The sequence below is a fragment of the Anomalospiza imberbis genome, unplaced genomic scaffold (genome assembly GCF_031753505.1).
Source record: "Anomalospiza imberbis isolate Cuckoo-Finch-1a 21T00152 unplaced genomic scaffold, ASM3175350v1 scaffold_52, whole genome shotgun sequence".
NCBI lineage: Eukaryota > Metazoa > Chordata > Aves > Passeriformes > Viduidae > Anomalospiza > Anomalospiza imberbis.
The window spans coordinates 13,943-28,724 of NW_027100130.1; the positions used below are offsets into that span (position 1 = coordinate 13,943).

The following is a 14,782-nucleotide window of genomic DNA, read 5'->3' on the forward strand; positions in this document are numbered from 1 at the left end:
AGCCCAGGACCACCAGTCCCCCCGTGGTTTATTGAGGCGGTGGGCGTGGCGGGGGCGGGGCTAGGGGCGGAGCCAGGGGTGCTGCAGGCACTGGCGGGCGGTGGCGCGGCGGGCGGGCTCGAAGGCCAGCATGGGCCGCAGGAAGCGGGCGAAGGCGGCCGCCGGCCCCCGCGGCCACTCGTACTTCTCCTGCAGCACCGCCCGCAGCCCCCACGGCCGCAGGTGCCGGATGTGCCGCAGCTCACCTGGGGAGGGGCGGGGTCAGGGGCGGGGCCGGCAGGGGACACGCCCGCCCCCGTGTTACGCACCGAGCAGTGGGAGGGGCAGGGAGGATGATGAGGTGGCCCCGCCCCTTAGAGGGGTGTGGTCAAGACACGCCCCAGCCCCCACATGGTCACACCCTTTATGAGGGGTGTGGCTGGGACACGCCCCAATCCCGATGTGGCTCCACCCCTTATGAGGGGTGTGGTCAGGACGCCCCAATCCCGATGTGGCTCCACCCCTTATGAGGGGTGTGGCTGGGACACGCCCCAATCCCGATGTGGCTCCACCCCTTATGAGGGGTGTGGCTGGGACACGCCCCAATCCCGATGTGGCTCCACCCCTTATGAGGGGTGTGGTCAGGACACACCAATCCCGATGTGGCTCCACCCCAATTAAGGGTGTGGTCAGGACACACCCCAATTCTGATATGGCCCCACCCCTTATGCAGGGTACAGTGAGGACACGCCCCAATTCTGTGGCCCCGCCCCTTATGAGGGGTGCAGTGAGGACACGCCCCAAACCTGTGGCCCCGCCCCTTATGAGGGGTGCAGTGAGGACACGCCCCAAACCTGTGGCCCCGCCCCTTATGAGGGGTGCAGTGAGGACACGCCCCAAACCTGTGGCCCCGCCCCTTATGGGGGTGCAGTGAGGACACACCCCAATCCTAATATGGCCCCACCCCTTACAGAGGAATAGGAGACGCCCCTCCCCTTGTGGGCGGGGCTACGGGAGAACAAACCCCACCCCCTCCCCACCTCACAACCCTGCTGAGCTGAAGTCCCGCCCCTTTTCCATGACCACACCCCCATGTGTATGACACCACCCCCACCCCCTCATTTGCATAACCCCACCTTCTACCACTTCCGCCACACCTTCAGGGCCCCACCCAGCACTTAACCCCGCCCCCTGGCATCCCGCCGGGCCACACCCAGACGTAGCCACGCCCACGGACCAGGTGCCCAGCCCTGGCCCCGCCCAGCGGCCCCGCCCTCACCTCTCCTGTTGAAGAACTCGCGGGAGTAGCGCCCCCCCAGGGCCACGTGCCGCGGGATCTCCCCCAGCAGCTCGATCACGTGCGCTATGTGGTCTGCGGGGGCGGGGCGGGTCAGACACGCCCACTATAGCCACGCCCACTCCCTTCAGCCACGCCCACCCTGCTCCTCCCATCCCTTCTCTCCCCACCCCCACATGGGGATACTGAGTTGGCCACGCCCCCTTCGCCAACCCCCCAGTCCATTGGCTGCCACCCCACAGCAGGCTCCACCCAGTTATGAGCCACGCCCCTACGCCAGGCCACGCCCCTTGTTCGAAGTGCCATTCCCAATGGCCACGCCCTTGTGTCAGCCACACCCCTTGGCTCCCTATTGGCTACCAGACACCACACCCCCTTAAACATCCTTGTTGGGGATGCCCCGCCCACAGGTGCCACACCCCACCCAGCCCTGAGGCCGCGCCCACATTAGAGGCCACACCCATCATTGAGGCCCATCCCAGCGACCACACCCATCTCAGACCACACCCATCCCAGCGACCACACCCATCCGGGACCACACCCATCCCAGAGACCACACCCATCCCAGCGACCACACCCATCCCAGCGACCACACCCATCCCAGTGACCACACCCATCCCAGCGACCACACCCATCCGAGACCACACCCATCCGAGACCACACCCATCCCAGCGACCACACCCATCCCAGTGACCACACCCATCCCAGCGACCACACCCATCCGAGACCACACCCATCCGAGACCACACCCATCCCAGCGACCACACCCATCCCAGTGATCACACCCATCCGAGCGACCACACCCATCCGGGACCACACCCATCCCAGAGACCACACCCATCCGAGACCACACCCATCCGAGACCACACCCATCCGAGACCACACCCACCCCAGCGACCACACCCATCCGAGACCACACCCATCCGAGACCACACCCACCCCAGCGACCACACCCATCCCAGAGACCACACCCATCCCAGTGACCACACCCATCCCAGCGACCACACCCATCTGAGACCACACCTATCCCAGCGACCACACCCATCCCAGCGACCACACCCATCCCAGCGACCACACCCATCCCAGAGACCACACCCATCCCAGAGACCACACCCATCCCATGGCCCCGCCCACCCTCGTCGCGGCTGTACTCCTCCCCCGAGTGTGGCTCGAACAGGTAATCGCCCGTGGCCAGCTCGAACGCCTGCGGGGGGCACGGGGGTCCTGGGGGGTCATGGGAGACCCCCCCTCACCCAGGGGGTCATGGGCAGCCCCCTCCCCACCCCAGGGTCCATCAGAGCCCCCTCCCCAGCCCGGGGTCCATCAGAGCCCCCTCCCCACCTTGGGGTCCATGGGCAGCCCCCTCCCCAGCCCGGGGTCCATCAGAGCCCCCTCCCCAGCCCGGGGTCCATCAGAGCCCCCTCCCCAGCCCGGCGTCCATGAGAAGCCCCCTCCCCAGCCCGGCGTCCATGAGAAGCCCCCTCCCCAGCCCAGGGTCCATCAGAGCCCCCTCCGCAGCCCGAGGTCCATGAGAAGCCCCCTCCCCAGCCCAGAGTCCATCAGAGCCCCCTCCCCAGCCCGGGGTCCACCAGAGCCCCCTCCCCAGCCCGGGGTCCATCAGAGCCCCCTCCCCACCCCAGGGTCCATCAGAGCCCCCTCCCCAGCCCGGGGTCCATCAGAGCCCCCTCCCCAGCCCGGGGTCCATCAGAGCCCCCTCCCCACCCCAGGGTCCATGGGCAGCCCCCTCCCCAGCCCGGGGTCCATCAGAGCCCCCTCCCCACCCCAGGGTCCATGGGCAGCCCCCTCCCCAGCCCGGGGTCCATCAGAGCCCCCTCCCCACCTTGGGGTCCATCAGAGCCCCCTCCCCAGCCCGGGGTCCATCAGAGCCCCCTCCCCACCTTGGGGTCCATCAGAGCCCCCTCCCCAGCCCGGGGTCCATGGGCAGCCCCCTCCCCACCTTGGGGTCCATCAGAGCCCCCTCCCCAGCCCGGGGTCCATGAGAAGCCCCCTCCCCAGCCCTCACCATGCAGGCCGTGCTCCAGATGTCGGCGGGGGGGCCGTACCCCGCCCCCAGCAGCACCTCCAGGGCCCGGTACTGCCGGGTCTGGATGTCCTCGGTGAAGTGTTTGTGCTGGGGGGGCACGGAGGGGTCACCCCCAGCCCCAAAAACACCCCCAGAACCCCCCCCCACCGACCCCACACAAACCCCCCAGACCCACAGGAACACCCACAGAACCCCAAAACCTCACCCCCAGTGACCCCCCCAGTCCCCCCCAGTGGCCCCCAGTCCCCCCCAATACCCCACAGTCCCTCCCAGTGACCCCCCAGTCCGCCCAGTCCCCCCCAGTGACCCCCCCAGTCCCTCCCAGTGACCCCCCCAGTCCCTCCCAGTGACCCCCCAGTCCCCCCCAGTCCCTCCCAGTGACCCCCCAGTCCCCCCCAGTCCCTCCCAGTCCCTCTCCCAGTGCTCCCAGTTCCCCCCCAGTGCTCTCCCAGTGCTCCCAGTTCATCTCCCAGTTCCCTCCCAGTCCCCCCCAATCCCCTCCCAGTCCCTCCCAGTGACCCCCCCAGTCCCTCCCAGTCCCTCCCAGTCCCTCCCAGTGACCCCCCCCATCTCCCCCAGTCCCTCCCAGTGGCCCCCAGTCCGCCCAGTCCCCCCCAGTGACCCCCCCCCAGTCCCTCCCAGTGACCCCCCAGTCTGCCCAGTCCCCCCCTGTCCCCCCCAGTCCCCCCCAGTCCCTCCCAGTAACCCTCCCAGTCCCCCCCAGTCCCTCCCAGTGACCCCCCAGTCCCCCCCAGGTCCCTCCCAGTGACCCTCCCAGTCCCCCCCAGTCCCTCCCAGTGCCCCCAGTCCCCCCCAGTCCCCCCCAGTCTCTCCCAGTGCCCCCAGTCCCTCCCAGTGGCCCCCCAGTCCCCCCCAGTCCCTCCCAGTGCCCCCAGTCCCCCCCAGGTCCCTCCCAGTGACCCCCCAGTCCCTCCCAGTGCCCCCAGTCCCTCTCACCACCCAGCAGCCGTTGCCCAGGTCGGCGATCTTGATGCGCAGCCGGGGGGCAGCGCGGGGGTCCAGGGGGTTCTCCTGCCCCCCCGGCAGCCCCCCCTCACCTGGAGGGGACATTGGGGACCTTGGGGGCTCACCCGGGCACCCCCGGTGCCTCCACACCCCCAGTGGAGCCCCTATTTCCACCCCTCCCCCAAATTGCCCCCCCACACCCCCCCAATCCCGAATACCCCCCAAATCCACCCCAAATTGCCCCCCCAGACCCCCCCAATCCCGAATACCCCCAAATCCACCCCAAATTGCCCCCCCAGACCCCCCCAATCCCGAATAGCCCCCAAATCCACCCCAAATTGCCCCCCAGACCCCTGACCCCCCAGACCCTCCAAATCCACCCCAAATTGCCCCCCCAGACCCCCCCAATCCCGAATACCCCCCAAATCCACCCCAAATTGCCCCCCTAGACCCCCTCAATCCCGAATACCCCCCAAATTCCCCTCTCGATCCCCCCCAATCCCGAATACCCCCAAATTGCCCCCCCAGACCCCCCAATCCCAAATACCCCCCAAATCCACCCCAAATTGCCCCCCAGACCCCGCCAAACCCGAAATATCCCCCCAAATTGGTCCTCCAGACCCCCCCAACCCCAAATTGCCCCCCCAGACCCCCCCCAATCCCGAATACCCCCCAAATTGCCCCCCCTCGATCCCCCCCAACTCTAAACACCCCCCCAAATCCACCCCAAATTGTTCCTCCGGACCCCCCCCCCCCCACAAAAAATTGCCCCCCAGACCCCCCCAAACCCTAAATATCCCCCCAAATTGCTCCTCCAGACCCCCCCCAACCCCAAATTGCCTCCCCTAGAACCCCCCCAACCCCAAATTCCCCCCCAAAATCCTCCCAACCCCCCCCTCCCCCCCACACTGACCCAGGGGGTTGGGGAGCCCCTCGGAGCCCCCCGAAATGAGGGAGCTGGAGGTGGGGGTGAACAGGGAGTCCGAGGCCGAGCTGGGGCTGGGGGGGCGCCGGGGGGGTCCCGGGCCCCCCCTGGAGGCGCAGGAGCCCCCCGAAAATCCATCGCTGGAGCCGCCCCCTGCCGGCAGCGTGTGCACCCCCGAGGACGAGGCCCCGCTCGGGGGGCTCCCCCCAAATTCCTCCGGGGGGTCCGTGGGGGTTTCTGCAAGAGGAAAGAGACCCTGAGACCCTCCCCCCTCCCCAAATTCACCCCAAAAACTCCCAGGTGGTCCCCTAACCTCCCCCCCTCCCCCCCCCAAAAAATTTCTGGAGCCCCAAAGACTCGTGGGGTTCCCCAAAACGGGAGCAGGGACCCCAAAACCGTCCCCAGAGCCCCTCAAATTGTTCTTGGGGGTCCTGCTCACCCACAAGGCCCTAACCCACCCTGGGGACCCCAAAATATCTTAGGGGCTCCCCCCACCCCATCCTGGGGACCCCACACCCACCCTGGGGACCCCAAAATATCTTAGGGGCTCCCCCCGTCCCCTCCTAGGGACCCCAAACCCACCTTGGGGACCCCAAATCCACCTTGGGGACCCCAAAATATCTTAGGGGCTCCCCCCACCCCATCCTGGGGACCCCACACCCACCTTGGGGACCCCAAACCCACCCTGGGGACCCCAAAATATCTTAGGGGCTCCCCCCACCCCCTCCTAGGGACCCCAAACCCACCCTGGGGACCCCAAAATATCTTAGGGGCTCCCCCCACCCCCTCCTAGGGACCCCAAACCCACCTTGGGGACCCCAAATCCACCTTGGGGACCCCAAAATATCTTAGGGGCTCCCCCCACCCCATCCTGGGGACCCCAAACCCACCCTGGGGACCAGCGTCCCCGGTGTCCCCGGTGTCCCCCCAGCACTGACCAGCGTCCCCGGTGTCCCCAGTGTCCCTGGTGTCCCCCCAACACTGACCGGTGTCCCTGCCCGTCCCCGGTGTCCCCCCCAGCACTGACCAGCGTCCCCGGTGTCCCCGGTGTCCCCCCCAGCACTGACCAGCGTCCCCGGTGTCCCCAGTGTCGCCCCCAGCACTGACCGGTGTCCCTGCTGTCCCCCAGCACTGACCGGTGTCCCCGGTGTCCCCGGTGTCCCCCGCAGCACTGACCTGCGTCCCCAGCTGTCCCCGGTGTCCCTCCTGCACTGACCGGTGTCCCCGGTGTCCCCGGTGTCCCCACCTGCACTGACCGGTGTCCCCAGTGTCCCCGGTGTCCCCACCCGCAGTGACCGGTGTCCCGGTGTCCCCACCCACACTGACCACTGTCCCCAGCTGTCCCCGGTGTCCCTCCTGCACTGACCGCTGTCCCCGGTGTCGCTGGCTGTCCCCGCTGTCCCCACCCGCACTGACCGGTGTCCCCGGTGTCCCTCCCCGCAGTGACTGGTGTCCCCGGTGTCCCCGGTGTCCCCACCCGCACTGACCGCTGTCCCCGGTGTCCCCAGTGTCCCCACCCGCACTGACCGGTGTCCCCGGTGTCGCTGGCTGTCCCCGGTGTCCCCCCCCAGCAGTGACCAGTGTCCCCGGCTGTCCCCAGTGTCCCCGGTGTCCCCCCGCAATGACCGGTGTCCCCAGTGTCCCCGGTGTCCCCAGTGTCCCTGGTGTCCCCACCCACACTGACCGGTGTCCCCGGTGTCCCCACCCGCACTGACCGGTGTCCCCGGTGTCGCTGGCTGTCCCCGGTGTCCCCCCCCAGCACTGACCGGTGTCCCCAGTGTCCCCGGTGTCCCCAGCTGTCCCCGGTGTCCCCACCCGCACTGACCGGTGTCCCCGGTGTCCCCGGTGTCCCCACCCGCACTGACCGGTGTCCCCGGTGTCCCCGGTGTCCCCCCGCACTGACCGGTGTCCCCAGTGTCCCCGGTGTCCCCACCCGCACTGACCGGTGTCCCCGGTGTCCCCGGTGTCCCTCCCTGCACTGACTGGTGTCCCCGGTGTCCCCGGTGTCCCTCCCTGCACTGACCGGTGTCCCCAGTGTCCCCAGTGTCCCCGGTGTCCCCGGTGTCCCCCCCCGCACTGACCGGTGTCCCCGTGTCACTGGCTGTCCCCGGTGTCCCCCCGCACTGACCGGTGTCCCGGTGTCCCCGGTGTCCCCACCCGCACTGACCGGTGTACCCGGTGTCCCCGGTGTCCCCACCTGCACTGACCGGTGTCCCCGGTGTCCCCGGTGTCCCCACCCGCACTGACCGGTGTCCCCGGTGTCCCCACCCGCACTGACCGGTGTCCCCGGTGTCACTGGCTGTCCCCGGTGTCCCCCCCCAGCAGTGACCAGTGTCCCCAGTGTCCCCGGTGTCCCCGGTGTACCCAGTGTCCCCGGTGTCCCCGGTGTACCCAGTGTCCCCAGCTGTCCCCGGTGTCCCCACCCGCACTGACCGCTGTCCCTGGTGTCCCCGGTGTCCCCGGTGTCCCCCAGCACTGACCGGTGTCCCCAGTGTCCCCGGTGTCCCCGGTGTCCCTCCCCGGTGTCCCCGGTGTCCCCCCCCGCACTGACCGGTGTCCCCGGTGTCGCTGGCTGTCCCCGGTGTCCCCCCCCAGCAGTGACCAGTGTCCCCGGCTGTCCCCAGTGTCCCTCCCCGGTGTCCCCGGTGTCCCCCCACACTGACCGGTGTCCCCGGTGTCACTGGCTGTCCCCGGTGTCCCCACCTGCACTGACCGGTGTCCCCGGTGTCCCCCCGCACTGACCGGTGTCCCCGGTGTCCCCCCCCGCACTGACCGGTGTCCCCAGTGTCCCCGGTGCCCCCCCCCGCACTGACCGGTGTCCCCGGTGTCGCTGGCTGTCCCCGGTGTCCCCGCGGTGTCGCGCAGCCGCTCCAGGTCCCGCAGCCGCTCGGCCAGCAGCTGCCGCTGTCGCCGCTGTCGCCGCCGCCGCCGGCGCCGCTGAGCCCGCGACAGCCGCTCCTGGGGAGGGATTGATGGATTTTGGGGGATCCCCTCGGTTTTGGAGGGAATGGACGGGGGGAATTTGATTTTGGGGGTAAAGGGCAGACAGGTGTGCAAAACCGTGCAGGGGTACACAGGTGTGCAATGTCACAGGTGAGCACACACAGGCGAGCACACACACAGTGAGCGCGCACAGGTGTGCATGCACGCAGGTGAGCACACACAGGTGTGCAATGTCACAGGTGAGCACACACACAGGTGAGCACACACACAGGTGTGCACACACACAGGTGTACAATGACACACAGGTGAGCACACACAGGTGTGCAATGTCACAGGTGAGCACACACAGGTGAGCACACACACAGGTGAGCACACACACAGGTGTGCACACACACAGGTGAGCACACACAGGTGTGCAATGTCACAGGTGAGCACACACAGACGAGCAAACACACACAGTGAGCGCGCACAGGTGTGCATACACGCAGGTGAGCACACACAGGTGTGCAATGTCACAGGTGAGCACACACAGACGAACACACACACAGTGAGCGCGCACAGGTGTGCATACATGCAGGTGAGCACACACAGGTGTGCAATGTCACAGGTGAGCACACACAGACGAACACACACACAGTGAGCGCGCACAGGTGCGCATGCACGCAGGTGAGCACACACAGGTGTGCAATGTCACAGGTGAGCACACACAGACGAGCAAACACACAGTGAGCGCGCACACAGGTGTACCATGACACAAGTCTGCACACACACAGGTGAGCACACACACATGAGCACACACAGGTGTACAATGACACAGGTGAGCGCACACAGGTGAGCACACACAGGTGTGCAATGTCACAGGTGAGCAATGACACACAGGTGAGCACACTCAGGTGTGCAATGTCACAGGTGAGCACACACAGGTGAGCACACACACAGGTGTGCAATGACACACAGGTGAGCACACACAGGTGAGCACACACTCAGGTGTGCAATGACACACAGGTGAGCACACACAGGTGTGCAATGTCACAGGTGAGCACACACAGGTGAGCACACACACAGGTGTGCAATGACACACAGGTGAGCACACACAGGTGAGCACACACTCAGGTGTGCAATGACACACAGGTGAGCACACACAGGTGTGCAATGTCACAGGTGAGCGCACACAGGTGAGCACACTCAGGTGTGCAATGTCACAAGTGAGTGCACACACACAGGTGAGCACACACACAGGTGTACAATGACATGCAGGTGAGCACACACAGGTGTGCAATGTCACAGGTGAGTGCACACACACAGGTGAGCACACAGGTGTACAATGACACACAGGTGTGCACACACACAGGTGAGCACACACAGGTGTGCACACACACAGGTGTACAATGACACAGGTGAGCGCCCACAGGTGAGCACACACACAGGCGAGCACACTCAGGTGTACAATGACACAGGTGAGTGCACACAGGTGAGCACACACACAGGTGAGCACACACAGGTGTGCAATGTCACAGGTGAGCGCACACAGGTGAGCACACACACAGGTGTGCAATGACACACAGGTGAGCGCACACAGGTGAGCACACACAGGTGTGCAATGTCACAGGTGAGCGCACACAGGTGAGCACACAGGTGTACAATGACACACAGGTGAGCACACACAGGTGTGCAATGTCACAGGTGAGCACACACAGGTGAGCACACACAGGTGAGCACACACAGGTGTGCAATGTCACAGGTGAGCACACACAGGTGAGCACACTCAGGTGTGCAATGACACAGGTGAGCACACACAGGTGAGCACACACTCAGGTGTGCAATGACACACAGGTGAGCACACACAGGTGTGCAATGTCACAGGTGAGCACACACAGGTGAGCACACTCAGGTGTGCAATGTCACAAGTGAGTGCACACACACAGGTGAGCACACACACAGGTGTACAATGACATGCAGGTGAGCACACACAGGTGTGCAATGTCACAGGTGAGTGCACACACACAGGTGAGCACACAGGTGTACAATGACACACAGGTGTGCACACACACAGGTGAGCACACACACAGGCGAGCACACTCAGGTGTACAATGACACAGGTGAGCGCCCACAGGTGAGCACACACACAGGTGAGCACACACACAGATGAGCACACACACAGGTGTGCAATGACACAGGTGAGCGCCCACAGGTGAGCACACACACAGGTGAGCACACACACAGATGAGCACACACACAGGTGTGCAATGACACAGGTGAGCGCACACAGGTGAGCACACACACAGGCGAGCACACACACAGATGAGCACACACACAGGTGTGCAATGACACACAGGTGAGCACACACACATGAGCACACACACAGGTGTACAATGACACAGGTGAGCGCACACAGGTGAGCACACACACAGGTGTGCAATGACACCGGTGTGCAATGACACACAGGTGAGCACACTCAGGTGTGCACACACACAGGTGAGCACACACAGGTGTACAATGACACACAGGTGAACACACACACAGGTGAGCACACACTCAGGTGTGCATTGTCACAGGTGAGCACACACAGGTGAGCACACACACAGGTGTGCAATGACACAGGTGTGCAATGACACACAGGTGAGCACACTCAGGTGTGCACACACACAGGTGAGCACACACAGGTGTACAATGACACACAGGTGAACACACACACAGGTGAGCACACACTCAGGTGTGCATTGTCACAGGTGAGCACACACAGGTGAGCACACACAGGTGTGCAATGACACAGGTGAGCACACACACAGGTGAGCACACACACAGGTGTGCAATGACACACAGGTGAGCACACACAGGTGTGCAATGTCACAGGTGAGCACACACACAGGTGAGCACACACACAGGTGTGCAATGACACAGATGAGTGCACACAGGTGAGCACACTCAGGTGTGCAATGACACAGGTGAGCGCACACAGGTGAGCACACACACAGGTGTGCAATGACACCCAGGTGAGCGCACACAGGTGAGCACACACAGGTGTGCAATGACACACAGGTGAGCACACACAGGTGAGCACACACACAGGTGTGCAATGACACACAGGTGAGCGCACACAGGTGAGCACACTCAGGTGTGCAATGACACACAGGTGAGCACACTCAGGTGTGCAATGTCACAGGTGAGCACACACAGGTGAGCACACACAGGTGAGCACACACAGGTGAGCACACTCAGGTGTGCAATGTCACACAGGTGTGCAATGACACACAGGTGAGCACACTCAGGTGTGCAATGTCACAGGTGAGCACACACAGGTGAGCACACTCAGGTGTGCAATCACACTCACAGGTTCCTCCTGGGGTGCCGAGCTCACTGTGGACAGACAGGAGGGGGGGGTTCAGCCCAGGGCCCCCAGCCCAGGTGTGGGGGGATCTGGGGATCCCCGAATTCCAGGGGCACCCCCCGAGCAGTGGGGGGCTGGGCACACCTGTTCTTTTGGGGGATCAACAGCTACCTGCACACAGGATGGATTTTGGGGTCACCTGAGCTCCATGATCAGTTTTTGGGGGTCACCTGTGCTCCTGAGCTGGATTTTGGGGTCACCTGCGCTCCATGATCAGTTTTTGGGGGTCACCTGCAGTCCATGATCAGTTTTTGGGGTCACCTGAGCTCCATGATCAGTTTTTGGGGGTCACCTGCCCTCCATGATCAGTTTTTGGGGTTACCTGCACTCCTGAGCTGGATTTTGGGGTCACCTGCGCTCCATGATCAGTTTTTGGGTCACCTGCACTCCATGATCAGTTTTTGGGGGTCACCTGCGCTCCTGAGCTGGATTTTGGGGTCACCTGTGCTCCATGATCAGTTTTTGGGGTCACCTGCACTCCATGATCAGTTTTTGGGGGTCACCTGCGCTCCTGAGCTGGATTTTGGGGTCACCTGCACTCCATGATCAGTTTTTGGGGTCACCTGCACTCCATGATCAGTTTTTGGAGGTCACCTGCACTGCTGAGCTGGATTTTGGGGTCACCTGCGCTCCATGATCAGTTTTTGGGGGTCACCTGTGCTCCATGATCAGTTTTTGGGGATCACCTGCAGTCCATGATCAGTTTTTGGGGTCACCTGAGCTCCATGATCAGTTTTTGGGGATCACCTGCAGTCCATGATCAGTTTTTTGGGGTCACCTGCGCTCCATGATCAGTTTTTGGGGATCACCTGCACTCCATGATCAGTTTTTGGGGTCACCTGTGCTCCATGATCAGTTTTTGGGGGTCACCTGCACTCCTGAGCTGGATTTTGGGGTCACCTGTGCTCCATGATCAGTTTTTGGGGGTCACCTGCACTCCTGAGCTGGATTTTGGGGTCACCTGCGCTCCATGATCAGTTTTTGGGGTCACCTGCGCTCCATGATCAGTTTTTGGGGGGTCACCTGTGCTCCTGAGCTGGATTTTGGGGTCACCTGCACTCCATGATCAGTTTTTGGGGGTCACCTGCACTGCTGAGCTGGATTTTGGGGTCACCTGCACTCCATGATCAGTTTTTGGGGTCACCTGCACTGCTGAGCTGGATTTTGGGGTCACCTGCGCTCCATGATCAGTTTTTGGGGTTACCTGCACTCCATGATCAGTTTTTGGGGGTCACCTGCACTGCTGAGCTGGATTTTGGGGTCACCTGTGCTCCATGATCAGTTTTTGGGGATCACCTGCAGTCCAGGATCAGTTTTTGGGGTCACCTGCGCTCCATGATCAGTTTTTGGGGGTCACCTGCGCTCCATGATCAGTTTTTGGGGGTCACCTGTACTGCTGAGCTGGATTTTGGGGTCACCTGCGCTCCATGATCAGTTTTTGGGGGTCACCTGTACTGCTGAGCTGGATTTTGGGGTCACCTGTACTCTATGATCAATTTTTGGGGGTCACCTGCCCCCCACCCCCACCCCGGGGATGGATTTTGGGGTCCCTGCATTATGGGGATGGATTTCGGGGATCCCTACACCCCCGGGGTGGATTTTGGGGTACCCCTAACCCCTCAAGGGATGGATTTATGGGATCCCCACCCTCTCAGCTGTGGATTTTGGGGTACCCTACTCCCCCAGGTGAGGATTTTGGGGTACCCTACCCCTCAGGGATGGATTTATGGGATCCCTACCCTCTCAGCTGTGGATTTTGGGGTACCCTACTCCCCCAGGTGAGGATTTTGGGGTACCCTAACCCCTCAGGGATGGGTTTATGGGATCCCTACCCTCTCAGCTGTGGATTTTGGGGTACCCTACCCCCCCAGGTGAGGATTTTGGGGTACCCTAACCCCCCAGGGTTGGATTTTAGGGATCCCTGCCCCCTCAGCTGTGGATTTTAGTGTACCCGACCCCCCCAGCTGCAGATTTTGGGGTACCCTACCCTCTCAGCTGTGGATTTTGGGGTACCTGCCCCCCAGGTGTGAGTTTTGGAGTACCGTACTCCCTCGGGTGTGGGTTTCGGGGTACCCTACCCCCCCAGGTGTGGATTTTGGGGTACCCTGCCCCCCAGGTGTGGGTTTCGGGGTACCCTGCTCCCCAGGTGTGGATTTTGGGGTACCCTGCCCCCTCAGGTGAGGGTTTTGGGCTACCCCCCAGGTATGGATTTTGGGGTACCCCCCAGGTGTGGATTTTGGGGTACCCTCCCAAGGTATGGATTTTGGGGTACCCCTCCCGGGTGTGGGTTTTGGGGTACCCCCCAGGTATGGATTTTGGGGTACCCTGCCTCCCAAGGTATGGATTTTGGGGTAACCCCCCCCCTCCCGGGTGTGGGTTTTGGGGTACACCCCAGGTGTGGATTTTGGGGTACCCTCCCAAGGTGTGGATTTTGGGGTACCCCCCAGGTGTGGATTTTGGGGTACCCTCCCAAGGTATGGATTTTGGGGTACCCTGCCCCCCAGGTGTGGATTTTGGGGTACCTCCCCCAGGTGTGGATTTTGGGGTACCCTCCCAAGGTATGGATTTTGGGGTACCCCCCCCCGGGTGCGGGTTTTGGGGTACACCCCACGTATGGATTTTGGGGTACCCTCCCGGGTGTGGATTTGGGGTGTCCCCCCTCCCCAGGTGTGGGTTTTGGGGTACCCCTCCCCAGGTGTGGGTTTTGGGGCACCCCCCCGGTGTGGGTTTTGGGGTACCTCCCTCCCAGGTGTGGGTTTTGGGGTACACCCCCCAGGTGTGGATTTTGGGGTACACCCCAGGTATGGATTTTGGGGTACCCTCCCAAGGTATGGATTTTGGGGTACCCTCCCGGGTGTGGATTTTGGGGTGTCCCCCTCCCCAGGTGTGGGTTTTGGGGTACCCCTCCCGGGTGCGGGTTTTGGGGTACCCTCCCAAGGTATGGATTTTGGGGTACCCTCCCAAGGTATGGATTTTGGGGTACCCTGCCCCCCAGGTGTGGATTTTGGGGTACCCTGCCCCCCCGGGTGCGGGTTTTGGGGTACCTGCCCCGCGGGGCGGGCCGTCCCCCCGCGCCCAGCGCGCAGCCTGCGCCGCCAGGTGCCGCAGGTAGGGCTGCTGCACGCAGAGCAGCACGTTCTCGGGCTTGATGTCCGTGTGGATGATCTTGCACTTGGTGTGCAGGTAATCCAGCCCCTCCAGCACCTGCGGCACGGCACCCCTCATCGGCCCGGGGCACCC

General features: G+C 63.5%; 1 protein-coding gene across 1 annotated transcript; it reads right to left on the minus strand.

Moving 5' to 3' along the window:
- Positions 1–60: 60 nt before the first annotated feature.
- LOC137467067 (SRSF protein kinase 3-like) lies at positions 61–14,782 on the minus strand. Its single transcript, XM_068178622.1, has 10 exons — positions 14,587–14,782; positions 11,486–11,511; positions 7,981–8,169; positions 6,388–6,457; positions 5,200–5,448; positions 4,278–4,378; positions 3,300–3,407; positions 2,411–2,480; positions 1,259–1,351; positions 61–245 (listed from the first exon to the last, which is right to left on the minus strand). The coding sequence occupies exons 1-10, from the start codon at positions 14,765–14,767 to the stop codon at positions 61–63; spliced, it is 1,272 nt and encodes a 423-aa protein (XP_068034723.1). The 5' UTR covers positions 14,768–14,782.